Here is a 24,319-nt window from a genome sequence, read left to right on the forward strand (position 1 = left end):
ATTAAGGATCTGAGCCCCGAAGTCAAGGTTCAGGGGAAAAGAGGGGCTGGGCTGAGATCTCCATGGGCCCAATCTCTGCCCAGGTTTCAAGAAGTCTTCTTGAGTTCTGGCTGAGCCCAACAAAGTACTGCTCCAAATCCAGGCTCCATAGCACTCTTGTTTGATGCCTCTGTCACTGCTCTTACTTTGCTGTGCTATGATGTCCTTATTTGTTCCCATTATTAGCTGTTAGCACCGTAAGGGCAGGACACCCATCAGGAGTGTGCCCCTGCATAACATCTTTAGGTGGCACAGGCCATAGAACATAGAAGACTTGGAAACTGTAAGACTTGAGAAAGCTCTAAGTTTCTCCTCAGAGCTCAGCATCCTGCTCTGAGTTCATGAGAAACAGCCCCACCTTTCCTACACAGTCAGCCTGCACCCCCACACAAGGGGCAGTCAGGACAACTCTGCCCCACTAAGAGGCCACACTTGCAGCCCTCCCATTCTCCAGCCACAGTGGCCAACAAGGCCCCCATCAGGCATTGTGGCTCTGCGTGGCAAAGGCACACCCAGCCTAGGACGCCAAGCCTCTCATCTGGACTCCAGCGAAAACCTCACTGAGCCTCCTTGTCCATCCTCTCTCCCCCACCCGCCATTGTAAAGTTTCTTTCACTGAAATACTTCCTTCGTGTCTAACTGCTCAAGAACTTGGTTGTCCATCAGTTAAATCTAGATGTTCAAAATGGCATCTGAGGGCATCAATTCACCTTTTGTCCAAACTTCACCCCTTCTATGCCCCAGCTCAGTCCCTTTGCACTGATTCCACCATGGGCCTTTGCCTAAGGTGTATGCCCATTTGAATGTTTGCCTTCGAAGGCCTGACTCAAAACTGGTCATTGGATACTCTGCAAAGTTCCAAGACCACTGAGATGCTCAGTGAACAGTGATCCCTTTCTCTCTCTCTCCTCTCCAAGAAACCTCTTTCAATAAACCTCACCCCATCCCCATCTGCTCTTCTAGTGTATTCATTTTCAATCAGTACTCAGACACTTTTATCAGTGGTCACTTGCTAATAGGTGGTTTTAAATCTATTCTCCTCCCAAGCAGTGCCTGTATGCTAAGAGCTCTCAGGTCCCTGAAGAAGGTACCTTACTGTATTATTATTATTTTATTTATTTTATTTTTTTTTTTTTGTACACCTTCATATGCACTCCTACCTCATTATCCCAGGGCCAGGGCCACGTTAAGCTTGCCACTTAGGAGCTCTGCATGGACACTGGGATTGGGCACTTAGCAAGGTCGTGTTAAGAGGGCTATAATAGCTCCTTCTGCTCCCCCACTCCCCACCTTCTACCTGAAAGACTTGGCCCAGCAACATCCTGACTGCCCTTCGGTATCGGTATTGGGAGAGGGTCGGAGCGGGGTTGAGGCCATTGGCCAGTGGGACAGGAGCAGAAAGAAGCTCCTGAGAGGAGCCCTGACCGCATTCCTGGCTCGGCACTTCTGCCCAGCTCCACCCCCTAGGAGTCAAGGCCCCGCCCCTGCCCCGTCGGGTCCGGGAGAGGTTGCCCCCGCCCCGCGAACTCCGCCCCGCCGCCGCGCTACTTCTTTCAGCACCGCGGCGCGGACAGCTCCGGGGCGGGAGCAGAGGGAGTGAGGTACGGCCGCGGTCGGTCAGGGAGGGCTGTGCAGGGCAGGGGAGGGTAGACGCAGGCGGGCAGGCAGGGCACGGAGCCCCGCGACCCTCCCCGGAGGAGGCACCCACCCGGAACCGGACGCCGCTGAGCCCGAAGACAGACGGAGACGCAGGGAGCCGGGGCACTGGTGGCTCCGGGGAGAGGCCGCGGCCAAAAGATGCCTGTCCGCAGGGGCCACGTCGCTCCCCAAAACACGTACCTGGACACCATCATCCGCAAGTTCGAGGGCCAGAGTGAGTCTGTGCGTTGAGGTGGGGGGAACGATCTGAAGTCCTGGTTCTGTGGCAGGAGTGGCGGGACCCCTTTACCTACTTCAAAAGGGGGCGGGGGGGGGGGGGGGCGGGGTACTGATGCTGAATGCTCTAATGTCCCCGGACACCTTCTGTTCCAGCGATTTCCACTTGCCTCAATACCACTCTCTCTTTTGAAGCAGGAGGGGCAGACTGCAGCCCCACCCTCCTCCCCTCAGTTGATTTCTTGGTACCCCAAGCGCTGACTTCCCCTTCTATCACTGTCCTTCTTCCTCCTCCTGACACCCCCCACCCCACCCCACCCCCGCACACTTCCTCCAGAAGTTTCCTTGACTCCCTCCTTTTTGCCTCTTGGGTGTAACCACTCTAATCTTTCTAAGAGCTCTCTTCAGGCCTGGGGCCTATCTGGTCACATCCCTACTCCTTCTTCCTGACTCCCTGCACTGACTCCAGGAAGCCTTGGGCCTCTTTCCTCCTTCACTGACCCCATTACTGCCCTGGTCTCCCCACCATCCCCAGGCCTGACTCCCCCTCCCCAACTTCTCTGGTCACTGTTCTGATCCCCTATCCGAACCACCCCCCTCATTACTTTCAAAGTCCCATGATCTTCCACCCATGACTCTAGCCACCTAGGCTTCCCACCCCCACCAGACCTCACTTCTCCTCTACCTCATTCTGGTCACTCCTCTGCTCCCCCATCTAGACACCCCCTCACCGCTGTCAAGAATCCCTATGATCTTTCCCTCCCTGCTGCCCAATCTTGGTTGCCATGGGCTTCCCACATCCCACCCCAGGTCGGAAGTTCCTGATCGCCAATGCTCAGATGGAGAACTGTGCCATCATTTACTGCAACGACGGCTTCTGTGAACTCTTCGGCTACTCCCGAGTGGAGGTGATGCAGCGACCGTGCACCTGCGACTTCCTCACAGGCCCCAATACCCCACGCAGTGCCATGTCCCGTCTAGCGCAAGCCCTACTGGGGACAGAGGAGTGCAAGGTGGACATCCTCTACTACCGCAAAGATGGTGAGGCTCCCTTGGGCCATGGGTTCTGCAAGGCAGACTCTGTCCTTCTCTTGTTCAGCCAGAGTGGCCAACTGGGAGGCCACTGACCCAGGGACCAAAGGGCTGGGACAAATCCTGTCTCCTCTCTGTTCCTCAGTTTCCTCATCTGCAGGAGGAAGCAATGGGCATTGATTTCAGTGCCTTCTGAGGTCCTTTTCAGAAGCTGGAGACCAGGATGACTCACTGACTGGTCCTCACCCCAGGCAGGGCCTCCCGCTCCACCATCCCTCCCCCATGTCCCCAGTCTCCTGGCCGCCCACTCTGTCACTGTCAGCCCCAGCTGTCAGGCAGCTGGAACGAAAATTAACCTTTCCTCATCTCCGTCTGCTCTGGGGATTAGGGGAGGAGTCACCCCCTCAAGGCCTCTGTGGGCAGTCAAGGCTTGGGTGCTGCTGACTGGGAAACAGTAGACCTGGCTCACTCAGCCCCAGATCCTTAGAGAGATAGGTCCTGCAGTTTGTCCTGACCCAGAGTTTCATCCAGTTTGGGATGTCACTGCCAGCCCATGTTTATTGCAAGCAGAACAGAACCACGGGGCAGGGGCTGAGAACAGAGCTCTGCAGCCCTTTAAGACCTTCCCCCTAGGACCTCAGAGACAGTGGGCAGGAAGGAAGGGAGAGATGAGTGGGAACTAGGATCCTGAAATTCCCTTGGAAATCACTTGGATTAATGCCCCCCTCAACCTGGTTCTGCGTTAGAATTACCTGGGGCATGTTTTCCAAAACACACCTTCCCTAGAGAGAGGCTGACTCAGAGGTGTGAGTTGAGGCCAAAGCAGGTGCATTTGGAAAAATCTCCTGGGCGGTTCTGATGTTCTGCCAAATTTAGGAACCACTGGCTTAGATAAATCCCTTCATTTCACGGATGAAGAAACCAAGGCCCAAGAAAAAAGGAGGGAGTTGCCCAAGATCCTACTGCCGGGATCCAACCTGGGGCCAGAACCCAAGTCTGGATTTTTTTTTACTCGAGATATTTGTTCTCTGTAATACCGAGAGGGGAAAAAGGACCCCAACTGCCTCTACTGCAACTGCAGGACATCTGGAAAAGGCAGGCATGAGGGCCATCTGAGTATAGACAAGGGGCATGTTCCTTTGGATTGGGACTGAAGGGTACTGAGATCCTGGGTTCCAAGGGCCCGGGGTGTGTATGGAGCATGAATGTAAGTGTGAACATGAGTGAGCATGCGAGTGTGTGTGTGTGTGTGTGTGTGCATGTTTGCGTTTAAGGGCTTCCAGGGTGCTTCGTGGGCAGATCCTGGCTGTCCCCCTAGCTGTCTACTGCTGCTACCAACCACACAGATGCAGGGGTAGTGATTAGGGGACTAGGAAGAATCTGGCTAACTTTGGTAGCACTCACAGGGTTAATGAAGTCAGAATATTTTTAAGAGCTGTGACCTCACCTCCTCACATCATTTCAGGGAGGAGGTGACAGTCAGGGGAGTGAGAAGGGTCCCCAGGGAACAGGATAGGACCGCAGGAAATGGGGGGAGGGGGAGAGACAACAGGTCCTTGTCTTTGACCCCAGAGCTCTACCTGGGCCCTAGAGTGGTATATAGGCTGTTCTCAGATTCCCAGGGACATCAGATCAGGTCTCTTAGGGTCTCTTCAGCACACTGCGTGTTCCTGGGCAGGGGGCAAAGATCAAGACCAAGTATCAGCCCTCTGAGATCAGGACTCAGGTTTTCAGAACACTGCTGGGGTCCTCCAGCTATCAGAAGAGACCCCAGGACCCAGTCTTGGAGGCTGGCCCTCGGTGAAAATGGAACATTACCACATACCTTATGCCCCCAGTCTACCCCACCCAACCCTAAGCCCTTCTCTGTCCTGTTACCCAAGCCTTTGACTACGTGGACTTGCCCGAGATTGGCCTGAAACCCAGAAAAAAAGAGCTTCTTGGCCTGCATTACCCTAAGGAAACGATGTAGTACCCAGATAACTTATGTTCACCTTATGGTCCAATCTGACCACATGATTCTTTTTTATCATATTCACATATATCCTTTAGTCCTGCTGACTGGCATCTTAATGGTGATTTCTTCCCTACCCAAGTCAGTATCTCTTCCTACTCCCTCCCCCTGACTCCAGCGAGGTGAAAAAGGGTCCTGAACAGAACTCTAGCTGGTTTATTTATAATCCTCTTTTCCTCTAAAAGGGTAATCCACTGACAGTTCTCCAAGTCAAAATGAAAGGTCTGTGTCCATTTATCTCCACATTATACAGCTGCACAAAATTGGACTCAAAGAAGCCAGGGCACTTGGCAAAATTATCGCATGAGATAGGGCTCAGAGACCCCTGAGAACCTGGATCTTCCTCCATCTGCCTTTACTAGGAAAAGTAAGAGCCTAACAGATAAGGAGGAATGGGGATGGTCACAAGACTGGAACTAATGAGAGTCTGGAGGGAGAGATGGAGAGCACTACATCTCTCCCACCTCCACCCCTGCCCCACTGGGCACTGAAGAGAGGAGCCCAGCCCTGCCTGCCTTGTCAGGTCCTCTTCCCCACACCAGAGAGTTTCCTAATCTCCAAGCCACACTAGAGGATGCCTGGGGCTCCTCCAGTCCTCAGCTCTCAATGAGGAGGAGAGGGCAAGGGCTGAGGTTAGAGGCCTCAATGTTTTCCACATACTTACCCATGAAGACCAGAAGCACCAAGCAGGAGTCCGCCCTCACCAGCCACCCTCTTAGTGGCAGCATTCTGTAGCACCAGCTCCTCCCTGAAGGCTCACTGCCACCCTGGGTGGTGTGGGCATAAAGAGATGGGGGTGATAGACAGCAAGGAGACTGTGCAGAACAGGGGCAAGGGCTGGGAGGGGGAGGGGGTTGGAACAATGAGAAACTGAAGGAAGGAGCAATCCAAAAGGCAGAGAAGAGCAGAGAAGACTATGAACCAGGGGGCAGACAAATCTGCTGCGCTTGGTCAGAGAAGAGGTGGGCACTGGGAGGAGCCCTCGGAAGGGAGAACGAGGCAGAGACTGTGGCTCCTCCTCCAGCAATGGGACAAGAGCACAGGGACACTGCCATTCCTGGGCACAACGGGGGTGTCACACTCACCCACTTCTGGTCACCCAGACACAGTTACTTGTGAGCAAGGACAGCCTAGGAATGGGGGGAAAGGATGCTCTGAACTTGCCAAATCCTCACAGCCTCCTGTCTCTGCCCACCCTACAGGCAGCAAGATTGAAGGCTGGGCATGGGGTGCCATGCACAGCTCCCATGTAGCCCTCACTGCTATGATGGGTCTTTGGTCTGTTCCCAGCCTCAGTTTTCCAAAGATAGCATCAGTGGGTCAGTCCAGCCACTTGAAGATGGGGCCTTGACAGCCCCCAGCAGCATAGAGAGCCTGGAGGCCCTGATCCTCTGCCCAGTGCTGCCTTCTCTCTGCCCTCTGCCAGGCAAAATCTCTGTAGTGCCAGAGAGCGAAGAGACAATCTGGCCTTGGGGGGAGTGTCTCAGACCACCGGCCAAGGAGACTTCCAGGCTAGGTCCCTGTGTCCAAGCCCCTCCGTGTCCCCGGCTGACAAGAGTACCCAGTTCTGGTCTGGGCCGCAGAGCCTAGAGCACTGTGAGCCCAGGAGTGGTCACAGAGGCAGGTGGGTGGCCTCTCCTCGGTGTGGATGTCTCCCCCGGGGCCCAGTGCAGCAGCTGGCAGATGGCTGCTTGGTGCCTAGGAGTCCGGGAATCTGATCCAGGAGATTCCTGCTCCCGGAGAGGAAGGTGGGAGGGAGGATGAGGGCGGCTCGGCTGCACTGATAGTAGAGGAGGTGCTTTGGGGGATGAGCGATTCTAACGGACCCCAAAGTAGCAACGTTCCTGCCAACCGGCCTCCCACCCACTCACATTTACACATTCTTTTATTCACTCACTCAACAAACAACACCTGGGACTGGTGCTGACCCCTCAAAAATGAGACAGATGCAAACCTGCCCTCAAGGGATGGCAGCTCTGCCTTCTGATTTGCATATTTACTTGAGGCCCCTGCCCCTTAGTATCTTGCCCTTTGGGCCTGATACCCACCAACAGTTTGAGCTGAGGGACGTGGGACCACTGGGTACCATGGAGAGGGGGCTTATGGGACATCCACCTACCCACTCAGCCCATAGGCTGGGCTCTGGGGGTGTGTGGCTGACTTAGCTTTGATTTGTCCCACCCACCTATGTGGATGGGAGACCCTGAAGCTAAGAAAGAGGAACAGTGGTCAATGGCTAGGTCTAAGCTGCCCAAGAGGGCGGGAGAGTGGGTCCTGGCCTGCCCCCACCCTGCAATCTCTCTCCCTCTCCAGACCCCAGGTCACTGCCCTGCCTGCTCCCCAGTCCCAGCATCTCTGCCTAGGGACCCCAAGTGCCTCTGAGTCCTGGGGCAGCAGCCTGGCCTTCACTCCAGTGTCCTCATCCTGGACCAGTCCCTTCCCTTGCCCCAGCTGTTGTGTGCTGAGAGCTGTTGTGTGCTTGGAACCCCACTCCATGTCCCCTTCCAGCACTAGCCAGTCAGTTTCTCAGAACCCCAGGCTCTGCAGAATGGGGGTCTATATCTGCCCCCTGAGGCTCCACTAGCCACCACTATGGATCTTGAGGCCTAAAGTGCCAACTGACTCAGGACACAGCACTTAGTGTGTTCTCAACAGCGAGTTCCTTCCAGCATGGGGCGTGGGCGGCATCTTTGTGGGACAGGAATGTGGGAGCTGAACCCAGGGTCGGCCAGAGCTACGTGGGGGTAGAATGCCCGACCTCACCTCCCCACTTAATCCACCCCATCTGCTCAGCTTTAATTACAACAGAAGCAAACCTCAAGGTTAAGCCCTGAGCTGAGGGCTGAGTGTGGACTTGGGCCCGATGCTACATTATCTCCTAATGAGCAGCTAAGCTGCTCTCCCCACCTCTGGCCTGTGGGTAGAACACCTGCTAGACAGCATCACCAACCCTCTGCCCAATAGTCCAGGCCTCCTCACCCCCTGGCTGCCCTTAACTTGACCTCAACCCAGCCCCCTCCCTGGCTTCCCCTGGCCAGGTTACTGCCGGAGAAGATCCTTTCTGTGACCCCTCCCGATGGTGTTTGCAGCCTCCAGCTTCCGATGCCTGGTGGACGTGGTACCTGTGAAGAACGAGGATGGAGCCGTTATCATGTTCATCCTCAACTTCGAGGATCTGGCCCAGCTCCTGGCCAAAAGCGAGCGCCGCAGCCTGTCCCAGTGCCTGCTGTCCCAGAGCTTCCTGGGCTCCGGTAAGGTGGGGTGCAGGTAGTGGTGGGAGGGGTGAATGGGGGCCCCCAGTGGGGCAGCTGGTCCCCTGGCCTGGACTGCTCTGACCCTGGGCCTGGTTTCAGAGGGCTCTCATGGCAGGCCAGGTGCACAGGGTCCTGGCACGGGCAGGGTCAAGTACAGGACCATCAGCCAGATCCCGCAGTTCACGCTCAACTTTGTGGAGTTCAACCTGGAGAAGCACCGCTCGGGCTCCACGACAGAGATTGAGATCATCGCACCACACAAGGTGGTGGAGCGGACCCAGAACGTCACCGAGAAGGTCACCCAGGTGCGGGCCACAGGGCAGGGTGGGCGGGGCTGTGCTGGGTCTTGAAGGTCCCTTCTCAGGCTTGGGGTCTGGGCTCCTCTGGGGCTGGGAGTGGCAGAGGCAGTCAGCTTGGCCAGTCCCCAGGGGTCTGGTCTGAGCCCCAGGCCTCCTGTCCTGCTGGGGTCTGATTTCTTAGACCTAAAGGCCTACCCTGAGGCCACCATCCAGGTGGTGGAGCATGAGGAGGTCAGAGTCAGCAGGGCCTGTGAATAGTGCCACATCTTAGGTCTGGAGGAGCCTGGGATGGGGGAATACACAGGCTACCAGGGGGGCCTGTCCAAGGCTCTGCCAGTCACAGAGAAGGAGAAGCGGAGAGAAGTGTCAGCGCCACTCTGAGAGGGAAAGAAGAGGAAGGATGGAGGGAGGCCCCAGCCCTACTCCTGCCCCTATTCCCCCACCTCCCAACACACAGCAGGAGCCTCCTACAATCCAAGCAGAGGGGAGATGGCCCTGGCATCTTTAGCTCTCTTTGAGCAGCTTCCTGGAGATCAGGCCCTGAATGCCTCCCTCCCCTTCAGCCCCTCCTTGGCCAGCCCAAGGCAAACCTCCCTGGGTTCTCTGTTTCAGCTGACCCCCATGTCCCTTTGCATAGGGCCTGAGGCTCCAATCCCCACCTAACCATCCTAGAAGGAAATGCAAAAGCCCTGCCTGAGGTTCAGATGACCAGAGTCCTGACACTGACTTGCTGTGTGACCTTGGACAAGGGACCTTGTGCCCTTTCTGGGTCCCAGAGCTCTCATGTGCAGAGAATTGGACCTTTTGACATTCTTTTGACATTGAGTAGTACAGTCCCCAGGAGGCATCAAGGGGGGCTAGGCCAGGGCTGAGCAAGGAAGTGTAGGTCATGGGGGGCAGGGAGGGCCTGCACCCAAATTTCTGGGAGGCTTTGGCTTCACGAGGGATGAGAGCAGTTCTTTTTCCTCCCTGCCCCCTTTTGCCTGAATCACAGCCTGTGAGGGAGCAGGTGGGATGGAAACTCCCTGTGACCCAGCCCCTCCCCACACTCAGAACCCTGGAGAAGGAAGTACCACAAGCTGCAGGGTCAGGCCCGCAGAGGTCAGGCAGGGTGGCCCAGTGGCCCAACTATGAGGGACTCCACCTGGCCACTCACCTCAGGGCTCTCAAGTTGGCACAGGGGTTATGGGGGCTGGTAGACTGGAGAGCTGCCCATGAAGACTGACAGGCCTGGCTGGGGACTGTGGTCCCTGCCCCACCCAACCCACTGCTCCTATCCTGCCCCCCCACCCAGCCCCAACTAGTCTTGGCTTTACTCACTCCCCTATATGGGCCCTAAGGTGGGAGAGGCGTCTGACAGAGCTCAGGGGAGGGAGCTGGCAGGGACCCAGAGCAGAAGAGTCACTCTGGTCTCAACCAGGGCTCAGAGAGCTGGGACCTCATACCTGAGTTCCTACATCCTGAGGACCCTGCAGCTCTGGGCAACACTGGGAACTGTCCTCATGCTGGCTTCAGAGGCAGTGGGAAAGTATGGAGTCTGTGTGATGGGGGGATGACACCTCTGTCTGGGGGCCTAAGGAAGTGGACATACTCTTGTCACCCACCCCCGACCATCTGAATCTGTGCTGCCTTGGGACAAGCCCTATGCTTTGCTGTTCCGTCTTGGTGTGGTCTTGAGCAGCCAGGGAAGGAGAGGAGTGGCTTAACGACCCAAGCTCTCAATGCTCATTCAGCTCAGTTGACTGAGGTCATTCCCTTCAGCTGAGCCTCCATGTGGACTAAGTGGAGCATATAAGATGGCCTATTGTTCAGTGGAGAATAGCTGTGTGTGCAGGGGTGTTTACAGGGGACAAAGGGAAAAACCAAGAAAGAGGGTGAGAGGAGGCTTCCTGAGAGGCAGAATAGGAGCTCAGGCCTGAAGGCGGAGCAGGGGGTCACTGTAGGGTGGGGACACTGTGACCCCTTCTAGGGATTTAGATGGCTAATCAGGGACCCACAAGGTGAAAACAGCCCTTTGATGGATCTTCCTTATGGTGACATCATCTGTTAATTGGTCTCGTTTGCAAGGTCAGAACCTTATATTGCAGATTTTCTCAAACCAGAGCCATCTGCCAGTGCCTATCCAGCAGTGGTGGAGGGGTCAGTGGGACACCCCTCAGGTTCCATCCTTGTTGGGGCAGTGCCTGACACAGGATGAGCAGGGAGGGGGAATCCTCATAGATCAGCATGTGCCTTGGAGATGTGCCATCTCATTTAATCACGATGCTAAGGAGTTGGTTGTCCTTTGCTATCCTTTTTGCTGATGAGGGAACTAAGGCACATAGAGGCCATAAAATTTGCCCTGAGACTTAGAGCAATGTCAGACCTGAGATCAACCTGGGAGGCCTGGCTTCAAAACGCATGCCCTTCTTGATGCCCCAGCTGTTTCTTGTGATGGGTAGCTGGGTAGAGCTTGGGTCTGTTGGGCTGGGCCTGGTGACCCTACGTTGACCGTAAGCTCCGAGGCAGGGTTGGGAGGGGCAGAGCAGAGGGGGCTCATCTGAAAGTAATGATCAAAACCCTCTTGGGGGAGGCTGGGTGGCTCTGTTGCTTGAGTGTCCAACTCTTGATTTCTGCTCGGGTCATGGTCCCAGGGTTGTGGGGTCAAGCCCTGCGTTGAGCATGGAGTTTGCTTGGGATTCTCTCTCTCTTTGCCCTTCTCCTCTGCTCATGCACTCTCTCTCTCTCTCTCTCTCTCTCTCTCTAGCTCTCACTCTCTCTCTCATACAAACCCCCCTTGGACATGTGCAAAATAGTCGGACCTCCCTGGTGCCCAGGACCTGTCAAAGGCTCAGATTAGCTACACGCCCCCAAGTTTGACTCTTTCCATGAAGGCTTTGCAAGTGGGCCCCAAGGAGGGCCCTCGCTGGTCTAGGCTCCACAAGGTCTTCAGGAATGAAGAGGCTATTCTGGGAGTGACTTGTTCCCATCAGGAATCTTGGCCACTGGGAACCTCCCAAACCCACCAAAGAGGATCAGACCCCCAGCTACCCCCTCAATTTAGGCTCTTCTCTGGAACATGACCACAAATGACCCTGAGCCTAAATCCCCCTCCCTCCCCTCACCCCTCCCCTAGCCCTGTCTCCACTTGAGGACGGCTGTTTGTGAGGGAATTGGTGAGCTTTGAACCTGGGGTCACTATGCAACAGAGCTGCACCCCCCCCCTTGTAGCCCACTTCCTCCCAATACACCTGTCCCCTTATGCGCTTGCCTCATACACACTCTATCCCATCTTTGCTTCATCCCCTCTGTCCTCCACAGCCCTCTTCACCTACCCTCTCCCACAGCCTCCTTCCCAGGCCTCACCCCTAAGTCTTCATCCCTCCCAGGCCTGTCTCACGAGCAGTGGACACCCTGCTGACTGCCCTATGGCCCCCACCCCCAGGTTCTGTCCCTGGGCGCGGACGTGCTGCCGGAGTACAAGCTGCAGGCGCCACGCATCCACCGCGGGACCCTCCTGCACTATAGCCCCTTCAAGGCCGTGTGGGACTGGCTCATCCTGCTGCTGGTCATCTACACAGCCATCTTCACGCCCTACTCGGCCGCTTTCCTGCTCAGCGACCAGGATGAATCTCAACGCATGGACTGCGGCTACACCTGCAGTCCACTCACTGTGGTGGACCTCATCGTAGACATCATGTTCGTTGTGGACATCGTCATCAACTTCCGCACCACCTATGTCAACACCAATGACGAGGTGGTCAGCCACCCTCGCCGCATTGCCATCCACTACTTCAAGGGCTGGTTCCTCATTGACATGGTGGCTGCCATCCCATTTGACCTTCTCATCTTCCGCACCGGCTCTGATGAGGTGAGCAAACCCCATTCAGGACATCTGCTGTGGCCGTCCCCTGTGCCCCAGCCCTCGGGCCTCCCAGCCCCACAGCCCTGGCATGAGAGTATCTGGTATGGGGTGCCTTTGCCAAAGCAGGTGGAGGTGGGAAGGCGGCCTAGGACATGTGTCATCTCCCAGCCCTGGAGAACGAACAGACAAGGCTGTGCCCTAGGCCTGGATGCCCTCCCTATGCTCCAGAATTCTGCCCCTTCTGGGATGGGCAGCCACCTCACATGCCCTCATGCTGGCTTCTACTTACCCTGGAGTTGGAAAGGGAAGCTATGGGCTGCTCCCACAAGGCAGCCTGACCCCCCCTCACCCCCTGACCCTCCACTATGCCCACTGGCTCCCCATAGCTGACATGAAGGTATTTGCAGGCTCTTATTTGCAGGCTCTTCTCATAGCTTCTAGTCCCCCCTTTTGCCCCACCTCCTTGGAATGAACTTTCCATTCTGTTCCAGTCACCCCCCACCAACAGCCTGTCCAGCTGGAGTAGAGGTATCCATCATGACTCCCTGCTCCCACACCCACCCTTTGCCAGCCTCACCTGCCAGCCTCACCCTTCCACACAGAAGCCAGGACCAGTTCAAGATCACTCATCTGACACTGTCTGCAGAACATTCCGTGGCTCCCCAATGGCTTGGAATAAAACCAAGCTCATTTGGGACCTTGAGGCCCATGGGAGCAGCCCGTGCACACCTTCCAGGCCCATTCCTCATCACTCCACCATCTTCTGCTATGCACTCCAGGCAGCAGCGCTGCACTTGGTTTTCCATGTGGGCTGTGCCGTTTCACACCCCCATGCCTTGCTTGGCTCATTCTGTTCCCTGTGCCTAGAATGCCTTTCACTCTCCCTCCTGTCCGCCTGCAGACTCAGCCTCATCACTCAAGATTTAGCTCATGTGTCACCTCCTCTATGAAGCCTCCCCTGCCCTGCACCTGCAGAATTGATCTCCCTTTTCTCTGCACTCCCCTGGACTTCTGTCCTAGCAACTATAACACTGTTTTGAGCTTTAGGCTGAATGCTCCTTAAGGTCCTGCACTGTGCTTCACTGGCCAAGAGCCCAGAGCAGGTTCTCCATAAGTGTTTGTTGAATGACTGTGTGACCATATGCCCAAGTAAACAAGTGTGGTCCTGAGTGCAGCCTTTCAAGGGCTGACCCTTGGCCCCATGACCCCCTTCCTGCCCCGCCAGACCACAACCCTGATCGGGCTGCTGAAAACGGCGAGGTTGCTGCGGCTGGTGCGTGTGGCACGGAAGCTGGACCGCTACTCTGAGTATGGAGCGGCCGTGCTTTTCCTGCTCATGTGCACCTTTGCACTCATTGCACACTGGCTGGCCTGCATCTGGTATGCCATCGGCAACGTGGAGCGGCCCTACCTGGAGCCCAAGATCGGCTGGCTGGACAGCCTGGGCGCCCAGCTTGGCAAGCGCTACAATGGCAGCGACCCAGCCTCTGGCCCCTCAGTGCAGGACAAGTATGTCACGGCCCTGTACTTCACCTTCAGCAGCCTTACCAGCGTGGGCTTCGGCAATGTCTCCCCCAACACCAACTCTGAGAAGGTCTTCTCTATCTGCGTCATGCTCATCGGCTGTGAGTGGCCCCTCATGCCTGGGCCTGACCCATGGCATTCAAGTTTCAGTTTTGTAATGAGCCATAATACAGTAACATTGGGTGCAATGGGCAAATACTAAGCACAGAGCACAGTGCAATTTTGCATAGGTGCGTCTACCATGCATGAAACTTAACACCCTTACAAGCCCTTGCTATGTGCCAGGGACCAGGACCAGCTTACATGATTTGCAGGGCCCAGAACAAAATGAAAATGTAGGGCCGTTTATTTAAAAAGTCTTCAAGATTTCAAGAATGGTGACAGCAGAGCATGGAACCGAGCAGGGCCCTTCTTAGCACAGGTCACACACTGGGAAGCCAGCTGCCCTGTCAGGCACTTTTCTAAGTGCCCATCAAAGGTGCACATTTTGTTTTCATCACTAGCCTATGGGGGGCTATATTACGAGCCCAGTTTACAGACCAAGAACCCGAAGGTCCTAACTTTCCAGGGGTTACACAGAGACCCAATTTCATCCCAGGGGGCCAGCTCCTCTGGCTGTGTATGTTCCCAGGCTCTGCACTGTGTTGCCTGCTTCCTAAGACACTGGGTCTAGGAACACAAGAGGCAGTGTGGAAGTTTACACGTAGATTAAGTTGTCATGTTCAGAGTATTTAAAGATGTGAAAGCCCAGAGAAACAAAAACAACGAGAAAAAAAAAATGGGTGAAAACAGAGACCAAGAGTTTTCCCTTTATTATGCTTTTCTACAACCTGAAGGAGAAAACAAATCTGTACTAAAAAAAAAAAAAAAAAAAAAATCATTGCCCTAGTTCTCAGGAGTTTGGCCTCTGGGCCCAGCAAGATGCCAAGAGACACAGGACAGAGGGAGGACGGCAGGAAGCCCGGGGGCCTTTGTCCCTCATGTGCCCTGGCGCTGTTTTGGGCACTTCTGACTTGGCCCTAGACAGAGGGGCCCCTGATCAGAGGGCTCCTAGGGAGAAGGAGGTGTGGAGCATGCCCTGGGGTGCGATGGCCCGGTGGGGGTGTGGAGGAGCTCATTCCCTGCACCCCCGCTGCCTCACTCCAGCCCTCATGTACGCCAGCATCTTTGGCAACGTGTCTGCCATCATCCAGCGTCTGTACTCCGGCACTGCCCGCTACCACACGCAGATGCTGCGAGTCAAGGAGTTCATCCGCTTCCACCAGATCCCCAACCCGCTGCGGCAGCGCCTGGAAGAGTACTTCCAGCACGCCTGGTCCTACACCAACGGCATTGACATGAACGCGGTGAGAGCCCGCCGCCCTGCCTCGGGTGGGGCAGGCGATCCAGCTCCAGTCCCAGCTCTGGCTAAGTGTCCCAGGGGAGGCCAAGGGCCCGCGGGCACAGGGCGTCCCCAGACCCCCCCCCCCCCCGTTCCCCCAGCCCCAAGCCCAGCTGCACTACCCTGGACGCGGCCGCCCCCCTCGCAGGTGCTGAAGGGCTTCCCTGAGTGCCTGCAGGCCGACATCTGCCTGCACCTGCACCGCGCGCTGCTGCAGCACTGCCCAGCCTTCCGCGGCGCCAGCAAGGGCTGCCTGCGCGCGCTGGCGGTCAAGTTCAAGACCACGCACGCACCGCCTGGGGACACGCTGGTGCACCTCGGCGATGTGCTCTCCACGCTCTACTTCATCTCCCGAGGTTCCATCGAGATCTTGCGTGACGACGTGGTCGTGGCCATCCTAGGTGGGTCAGGCAGGAAGGGCCAGACCGGTAGGGTGGGTGTAGGGGAACTAGCCATGTCCTGCCTGGACTACTCCATTCCTAATGATGATGGTGGCACCTTTTACCGGCCTGCCATGTAAGCATGAGCAACAGAGAGCTTTACGCCCAGCTCACCGGATCCTTAAAACAAACCCATAGGTTCCATTTTCCTGATAGGGGAGTAGAGGCTCAGAGAGGTCATATTGGCAAGTGGCCAAACAGGGATTCAAGGGCTATGCGTCTAACTCCGAAGTCCAGGAAGGCTCTTACCTTCTTCCACTTTTGGGGAGCTCAGTGTGAGAGGGCAAAAGTTTGGCTTGGGTGGAGGGAGGACCCCAAGCTCATTCACTGCAGCTACAGGGACAGCTGGACACTTTGCAGGAATGAGATGAGCATTGGACAGGGGACAGATTTGGGGCCCACACGGCCTCTGCCACTTACCAACCATGTGACCTTGGGCAGGTTACTTCACCTCTCTGAGATGATTCTCATCTTCCTTGCCTTCTCCCTGATGTTAGCCCACCCCAAGACCCTGATCAGGATGTCAGCCTCTCCCTCCTTTGGTCTCTGTGGCTGGGCTCTCCTCCCACCCCACTGAACAGCACCCCCCCCCGCCCCGCCCAGTTCCTCTGTTTAGTCCTCTCCCTTTGGCCTGCCCTCGACTAGTGTTCACCAAGTGCGGGCTCTGCTTTCTTTTCTTCACCCTCCACCCTCTCCTGAACTACCTCCTTGCTCCCATGCTCTCAGCCTCATATATGCCACAGGCCCCCCCAGAGCTCTGTTCTGACCCCAATCTCTTCTTAGAACAGAATATTCCATTCCTTCCTGGGTATAGCCACCCTATATTCCATAGACAGACCAAACAACATGTCTCAGTCTGAAATCATTATCTTTCCCCAGAAGCTGCTCCTTCAGAATCTCCATCACTGTTGAACCATCCATTGCTGGGGCTAGAGACCTGGGAGTCAACCAAGGGAGCACTCTTCTCCTTTCCTGCCCCACCCCCACCATGCAGGCAACCACAGACTCCTGTTTGTTCCCCTTAATACCTCTGTGTCCTACACCTGTCTCCCACACTACACCTGTCTCCTTGTCCCTGCCTGGCTCCAGCCCTTACCATGTCCTTCCTTTTCCTATGTCCCTGAATCTGGACTACCCCCATAGCTCATCTTTGATCTTCTGCCAGTGACCTGAAATTCACATCTGCGCATACTCCTCCTCTGCTCAAAATCTTCCCATGGCTCCCCATGACCCCTAAGACCCATGTAAACCCCTGATGACAGCATGCATAGTCCTCCCCAGTCTGGCCACCCTAAATCCTGCCACCCTCCCCTGGTACTTCACGCTCCAGCCATACAAACTACTTCTAGTTCTCTACTGCCGTCCCTGTCACAGTTCCCTGCCTTTGCACGTGCTGCCACTCTTCCTGGAACACCTGCCTAGAAGACCCCAGTCACCCTTCAAGGCTGGGCTCCAGACATGGGTTCCTCTGTGAGACCTTCCCTCACTTCCAGCCTACCTTAGAAGTTTCATCCACATGAGAAGGACAATAATTCTATTTAATAATTAAGAAGCCAGTCCATTTTAAGTTTCAGTTAGAGACCTGAAATCCTCTTATTTTGTCCTGAGTGGAAATGAACATTAGATCATAATCCTTCATCTACTGGATAACCATCATTTTATAATGTTGCCCAGATTTTGTGCTTATGGGTTTCATATGTGACTCTGGTGAGTCCCTTCCCTCTCTGGGCCTCAGTCCCCCTCCTCTGTGAATGACCTTTGATCCTGTTCTCGTGGGCAACAGGTCTTGGCTTCCATCTATCATTGTCCATGCAAACCATTAGCGCTTCTGGTTGGTATCGCCAGGCTGAGGGGCTGGACTTTCCTGTGGGGGAGTGGACGTCAAAGCAATCATGGTCCCTGGTACCCCGACCCTAGGCTCTCTGCCAGCCAGCTGTGACCACACAGCTGTTTCTTCTGCTCTGATGGCCTTCCTGCTGGGGGCCCAGCCAGCCTCATCGTCACAACCCAGCCCCCACTTCACTTCCTCTGTAAGCCCCTCCTCCTTGCCCCTACCACTCCTGGTAGCCCCTCCCCCCTCCTCAGCCCCTTACCTCTTGGTTCTCCCTGTTCTAAGGCTCTATAGATCATCTGTAAACTAATTGGTTGCTTATGTGCCTGTCTTGTAGGGATTTGGGGGCTCCTTGTGGGTGGGACAGCATCTTATTCATGCCCATTCACTGTGGCCAGCACAGTGGCCCTGACACCAGGAGGGCCCAATATCTTTGCCACATGCCCCAAGTATCACCAGCCTATGTCTACCCTGGGACATCCGTCTGTCCCAATGCGTCGTATCAATCTGCCTGGTGCCTCTTGCTATTTGAGGCATTTTCTCAAGCATCACGTCTGTGCCTCTGGACAGTCCAGTGGGGCAAGACAGATACAGTTATACTTATTTTAGAGATAAGAACACTGGGGTCCAGAAAGGGGAAGTGACTTTCTCAGGCGTGCTCTGCCAGGGCCATGCTGGTTATGTGGCCCCACAGTAGGGAGTGGGAACACAAAGAGACAGAGGCCTCAGGCCTTGCCCTGGGGGAGCTGGGTGCCCCTGGCCCTGGGTTCCCTGCCCTCTTGCAGTACCACCAGGCTGAGGAGAGAGGAAAAGTTTGAGTAGGGACCTTTAGTGTCTCTTCCTGCCCACTGTCTCCTGGAGTTGGGGAGCAGGGGGGTGGATAGGGGCAGTGCCACAAACCATGGGAAATAAGAGAGGGACTCTGACAGAGGGTGGTCCTAGGAGGCCAGAAGATTGAGGCAAGGGACCCACATGTCGGGAGGGTATGTGGCCTCTGCAGAGCTCAGAGAACAAAGGAAAGGCAGCTTTTGCATCCAACTCCCACCCCCCGACCCCCGGCCCACACATCCAACCTTGTCCCTAGAGCTTGATCCCTGAGCACCAAGCCAAAGCCTGGCAGGATCCCTGAGGTGGGGGTGAGGGGTGGGGGGGAGGAGTTCACGGCCAAGGGGCCCTCAGGGAGGCTCTTCAGAAGAGAGCTTGGAGCCAGACCCTGGAGAGACCCCCTGCCCCTCTGGCTGGCAGGAAAGAACGACATCTTTGGGGAGCCCATTAGCCTTCATGCCCGGCCTGGCAAGTCCAGTGCAGATGTGCGGGCCCTGACCTACTGTGACCTGCACAAGATCCAGCGGGCAGACCTGCTGGAGGTGCTGGACATGTACCCTGCGTTTGCAGACAGCTTCTGGAGTAAGCTGGAAGTCACCTTCAACCTGCGGGACGTGAGTCTGGGCTGGGTGGGCCAGGGTGGGTAGGGGTCCTCGGCCAGCTGGTGATGGGGAGTGGAGGCTGCTGAGCACTTGGCCTGCCTGGCCGGAGGGGACCCATCTGACCACCTCCCTTCCTTTCAACCCCATCCTGCGTCCTTCACCACAATTTCTTCTGTGCCTGCCATGGCCAACATAATGCTAAGTATGATGATAGCTACCAATTATCAAGCACCAACCCCATGCTAAGCACTGGGCTTCTTGTACATGATCTCTTTTAGTCTTCTCCTTGCACTTAGTGTTATTTTCCCCACTTTCCAGATGAGAAAGCTAAGGGTCAGAGAGGATGATAAATTGACCAAAGCCATATCACCACATAGTCAATGGCAGAGCCAAAATGTAGACTCAAGTTTGTGCGACTCCACAACCCAGGCACCCCATGGCACCAAGCTGGAAGAAGGGGTGTCTGCCACCCCTAGGTCCCAGGGGTGTAAACAAGTGGAAGAGCCTCTCCTCCTAAGCTTATCACTCAGTGGAGAAGATTATAACAACTCAGAGAAAATAAAGAGTTGCGTAGTTAAATAACCAAGGAAGTCACGAGGGTGTGTGGGGAGACCAAATGTCTGTGGAGCTCAGGGTTACCAAGGAGTGGGACAGCCGGTACAAACTGGAAGGGTCCAGAAGTGACTGTATGGAGGAGGGGGCTTGGAGTCAGCTAGTGGGAAGGAGGGGGCCGTTGTGCCTGGCGGGGGCAACAGTGGCGGAGGCCTCCTGGAGCTGAGCCTCCCACCCCCAGCCTCAGGAGCAGGGGCTCTGCTGGCTCAGGCCCCATGCACAGCATCTGGAGGATGATGCCGAGGCAGGTTTTCTTGCCATGGACAGCCTTCCTCACCCTGTCCCTTCTGCTAGTCTCCCCTCCCCCAGCATCTCTTCTTCCCACCTGATCTGGTCTAGGGGACATCTTGTAAGGATGCTGCCTTGGTGGCCCTAGCCACTCGGAGCCATCAGGTGGCCCGAGTGCTCAGTGGCCGGACACCGGGCAAGAGGGATGTGGTCTCCATGGCCTGGGGCATCTGTTGCCCCTGGGCATCCCACCCCTAAGTCTCATGGTGCCAAGAGGGTGGTCTGCCAAGGGTGCTGCTGAGGGTACCTCCTGGATGGATTGGGGATTCCAGACCCAGTCTCCTTGGAGGGAACTCCCCAGTAGCCCAAGCTGTGGACAGCAGCACCAGGGCATTCAGGAAAGGGAGGACTGCAAGAACACCTCCTCTGTATGCCCCCACCCCCAAATCTTGCTGCTCAAGGCGGCCTCTTCCAAGACTCTGTAGGGGCCTCTGCTCATCTCCAAGCCTCTGCTTGTCTCCTGCCCACCCACGCAGGAGAGAACCTGTAGGAAGCTGCCTGGAGCCTCAGGGGGAACCCGGCCACCTGTCACCACTTTCTCACCTAGTTGTCGCAAGGGCCTCAGGAGGGGGTGCAGGGGAGAACAAAGAGGCCCTGTCCCAGCTTTGGTACCTGTTACTTGATGCTCTTGTTCCCCACAAGGCAGGCGGGGGTCTCCAGTCATCACCCCAACCAGCTCCAGGCAGCCAGGACCACCAAGGCTTCTTCCTCAGTGACAACCAGTCAGGTGAGCAAAGCCATCTGCCACCAGTGTCTGCCTTGCCCCAGCCTGAAGCCCCTGCCCAGCCTCCTTCCCCTTTTCATGTCCTTCCCAATTTGCCTCATCTTGGGAGAGGTCTCCCCAGCCCCTTGATGAGAGGAGAGGGGCTCCCTCTCTAGGCTCAGTGATAGAGGCCCTTGTGTCCTTCCTCCCTCTGGGTCCTCAGAGCCTGAATGGGGGCTGGCCCCGGGGTGGATACAGGCCAGCCCAATGGGGTTTCACATAGAAGCTCCAGGGGACTCGCTGGACTGCAGCTCCTTGGACAGTGAGGCCAGGGCTGGAATGTCCCCACCCAGCCAGCCCCCCCTCCCCCAAGCTGGGGTTCCAGCCCCCTTCCCAGGGCTACAGCCTTCTGGAACCTGGAAGTCTGACCTCTGTGGGGACAGGACCTTGTACTCCAGGGTACTCAGGTAAAGAGATCCACTTCTCCTAACCTGTGTTCCCAGGACAGGTAGGGGAAGAAGATGGGCTCTGGTCAGGTCTGCGGAATCAGCTAGACGGAAGCTCAGTCTTCCCTTTCCCTCCTGCAGCTGCAGCCCCTTCTCTGAGCATCTCAGATGCATCTGGCCTCTGGCCTGAGTTGCTGCATCAAATGCCCCCAAGGCCAAGGGACAGCCCCCCAAACCCTCAGGGAGACCCAGACTGCTGGCCTCGGGAGCTAGGCTCCAGGCTGGAGCAGCTTCAGGCCCAGATGAACAGGTGAGTGCCCTTTGGGACCAGGATGGGGGTGGCTGCAGAGAGCACAGCCAGCAGTGGGCTAGGCACGAGTGCCCCCTCTTGGTGGCTCAGGGACATCACACTGAGTGCCCTGCGAGTTTTAGAATGGCTAGCCAGCCTTCTTTAGTTGCAGGCCTCCCCATCCCTAAGTCACTAAGCCTGGTTCCTTGGATGGCTTGTCCTAGCAAACCGCAGAACAGGCAAGGAAGCTTTCTTAGAATAGGGGAATAACCTGGTACAGAAACAAATTCCATAGTCCCTTGGAGAGGGCATGTGGCCTGCGGATGGCAGGACCGTGGTGGTAGAGTGAGGGCTTGGGCAGTATGGTCCTGAACTCCAAGCCTGGCTCTGCAACTTACCAGCAAGAGTGTGGACAAGTTACTTAAGCACTCTGAGCCTCCATTTGGCTTTTCATGAAATGGGGATAATCAGAATACCCATATCAAAGCTTCCTTATGAGGACAAAATGATGTGTGCACAGTGCCTGGTCACTGTCGTTATTGAAGTCAGGGACGTGCTAAGGGAAATTTCAGCAGGGCCTGCGGAGTGTACCAGGGAAATTGTTTCAGGCAGGTCCCAGGGTGCCGTTCCATCCAGCAGGAATGGCATGCAGGCTACAAAATCCAGAGCTGCTCTCGGGACCTGAACAGCTCTCCCTTGTCTTGACCCTGACCCTGACACTGACCCTGACTGTGGGGTTCTGTCTGGCAGGTTGGAGTCCCGCATGTCCTCAGACCTCAGCCGCATCCTACAGCTCCTTCAGCAGCCCCTGCCCCAGGGCCACACGGGCTACATTCTAGGAGCCCCTACCTCCAATGACTTGGCCTTGTTTCCCGTGGCCTCAGCCACTCAGAGTCCGGGAACTAGGCTGCCCCAGGGTGGTCTGCCCCCTGCACAGGTGAGCAAGTGTTGGGATCCCCAGGGCCTTTCCTGGAGGCAACTACACGTCTTCTTCTCACTGTGACATCAGGCCCACGGCCTCTGTGCTCTGAGAGCAGCCATGGGTTCTGCTGTCCTCTTTTGTGTTTTGAGTCACAGACAAGGAGCCTGGACAGGTGGTGGAAAAGCCCAGATTGTGACTATAGACCCCGCAGCCGGGGCAAGGGCAATGGGACACAGCTTCTGCCGGTTCCCATCCCTGAAGCTGGTGTCCTCCCCCTCTCTTGCCCTTCCCAGGTCCCAGGCTGTGGTGACTTGAACAAGTGTAGGCCGAAGCGAAAGAACTCCTCCTCCGGGGTGCCTCCCCTGGTCATGGCAACAGACAAAATTCTCACACTGTCCCTGGAACAGGAGCAGCCTGAGGGGCTTCTGTCACCCCTAGCCTCACCTCTGCATCCCCTGGAGGTACAGGGACTCATCTGTGGTCCCCGTTTTCCCTCCCTTCCTGAACGCCTTGGCCCCGTCCCTAAGCAGCTGGAGTTTCAGAGACATGGCTCAGATCCTGGGTTGGCCAGGAGTTAGAGCCACTGAACCCCAAGATAGAGGTAATATGAGGGGATTGAAGGTGGGTGAAAGTTAAGGATTTAGGGGAGGCAGACAGCTGCCAAATTGGCCTCTGAAAACCATTCATTCTTCTAGTATAGCTACAAACTGCCAACCCAGGTGACCCACGATGGCATGGGTGAAGATGGTCAGGACCTTCCCAGACTCCTCCAGGGCCCTATTTAGACAGTAGGCCTCGTGGAGGGTGGGTGAGGCTCAGGGGTGGAGGTAGCTTACAGGACAGAGAGGTCAGTGAAAAAAGGAGAAGTTTCTGATCTGTGTGAGAAACTTACTCCTTACGGCTCAGAACTATACACCGCTTCAGGGACCAGGACCCAAGGTTAGTGAGACCTCCTGCCAAGAGCCTGTAAACCGACTGGAGATGAAAGTGTCCTCTGTAGTGGACACATCAGAGCACAGAGTTCCAGCCCCCAGCCGCTCTGCCCCTCATGGTTCTATGATGACCTTTGGGACTCTAGCGGGCAGTGGAATGTCTCACAGCTAATAAAGTCTGCGCATTTCATGTTAGGCTGGGTGTGTTACTTACCTGAGGGTCATCAGGTCCTTGACTGTGCTGCGACTCCAGCAGCTGTGGTCTTCTCCAAGTCCCTCTCACAAGGATTTGTGTGGGGGGGACCGGAAAGTGCTCTGCTGGGTTCAGTAGCCCCGGGAGCATGGGGCTTTTTGCCAGGCTGGGGTAAAGGGAAACAGAGAGTCTCTGACTTGGTCACCATCAAGAACCACGACATGTCCATAGTGCTCCCTCTGTGCCAAGTTCCTGCCGACTGCTCTGCAGACATTACTTCATTGAAGCCTCACAACAACCCTGTGGGGTTGGTATTATTAGCCCCATTTTAGAGATGAGAAATCAGAAGCAGAGAGAGGCTAAGAAATTCACCCAAGCATGCAGGGGACTTCTGGGGTGCTAGTACTGTTTTGCTTCCTGATCTAGGAGCTGTTTACATACGTGTATGTCAGATTGTGAAAACAGGTGCATTTCTATGTGTAAGTTATACTCTGATTAAAAAGAAAAAAGAATCTTACCTAACAAAGGAAGCAATTTCTACCCAGATGGTCTGGCTTGAGAACTCTGCAGTTAACTGCTCCAATGAGATGGGCTGTTGTCCAAAAAGTACCTGGCCACTGGCCTTCCGTCCTTTTTTGGTACTCCTTGAAAGAATTTTGAAAATGAATCCCCCGCCCACCACATTTTAAGTTAACATTTTAAGTATCTCATTGATAAGTTTAAATAGTTGCAAACATGTTATTTCCAGTGTATTGTGAATATTGATACTGTATAAATTGCTTTATTTATACCTATTTATTTATTTATTTGTTTTCAATATATGAAATTTATTGTCAAATTGGTTTCCATACAACACCCAGTGCTCATCCCAACAGGTGCCCTCCTCAATACCCATCATCCACCCTCCCCTCCCTCCCACCCCCCATCAACCCTCAGTTTGTTCTCAGTTTTTAAGAGTCTCGTATGCTTTGGCT

The 24,319-nt window shown here is 55.5% G+C and overlaps 1 protein-coding gene across 2 annotated transcripts; it reads left to right on the forward strand.

Moving 5' to 3' along the window:
* Positions 1-1,543: 1,543 nt before the first annotated feature.
* Positions 1,544-23,347, forward strand: KCNH6 (potassium voltage-gated channel subfamily H member 6). Of its 2 annotated transcripts, XM_049636325.1 has the most exons (14): positions 1,544-1,912; positions 2,725-2,955; positions 8,050-8,211; positions 8,314-8,519; positions 11,938-12,363; positions 13,583-13,982; positions 15,028-15,227; positions 15,411-15,663; positions 18,779-18,972; positions 20,503-20,587; positions 20,917-21,030; positions 21,151-21,319; positions 22,049-22,235; positions 22,514-23,347. In XM_049636325.1, the coding sequence occupies exons 1-14, from the start codon at positions 1,837-1,839 to the stop codon at positions 22,796-22,798; spliced, it is 2,988 nt and encodes a 995-aa protein (XP_049492282.1). In that variant the 5' UTR covers positions 1,544-1,836; the 3' UTR covers positions 22,799-23,347. The 2 variants fall into 2 exon arrangements, with proteins under 2 accessions (XP_049492282.1, XP_049492281.1); XM_049636324.1 differs by lacking the exon at positions 20,917-21,030.
* Positions 23,348-24,319: the final 972 nt, after the last annotated feature.

The sequence above is a fragment of the Panthera uncia genome, chromosome E1 (assembly GCF_023721935.1).
Source record: "Panthera uncia isolate 11264 chromosome E1, Puncia_PCG_1.0, whole genome shotgun sequence".
Taxonomy (NCBI): domain Eukaryota; kingdom Metazoa; phylum Chordata; class Mammalia; order Carnivora; family Felidae; genus Panthera; species Panthera uncia.

Coding starts and splice junctions, on each gene's coding strand:
- KCNH6 (XM_049636325.1), top strand. CDS start 1,837: ATGCCTGTCCGCAGGGGCCACGTCGCTCCCCAAAACACGTACCTGGAC. Junction 2,956..8,049: donor CCTCTACTACCGCAAAGATG/GTGAGGCTCCCT, acceptor TGGTGTTTGCAG/CCTCCAGCTTCCGATGCCTG. Junction 15,228..15,410: donor ACGGCATTGACATGAACGCG/GTGAGAGCCCGC, acceptor CCCCCCTCGCAG/GTGCTGAAGGGCTTCCCTGA.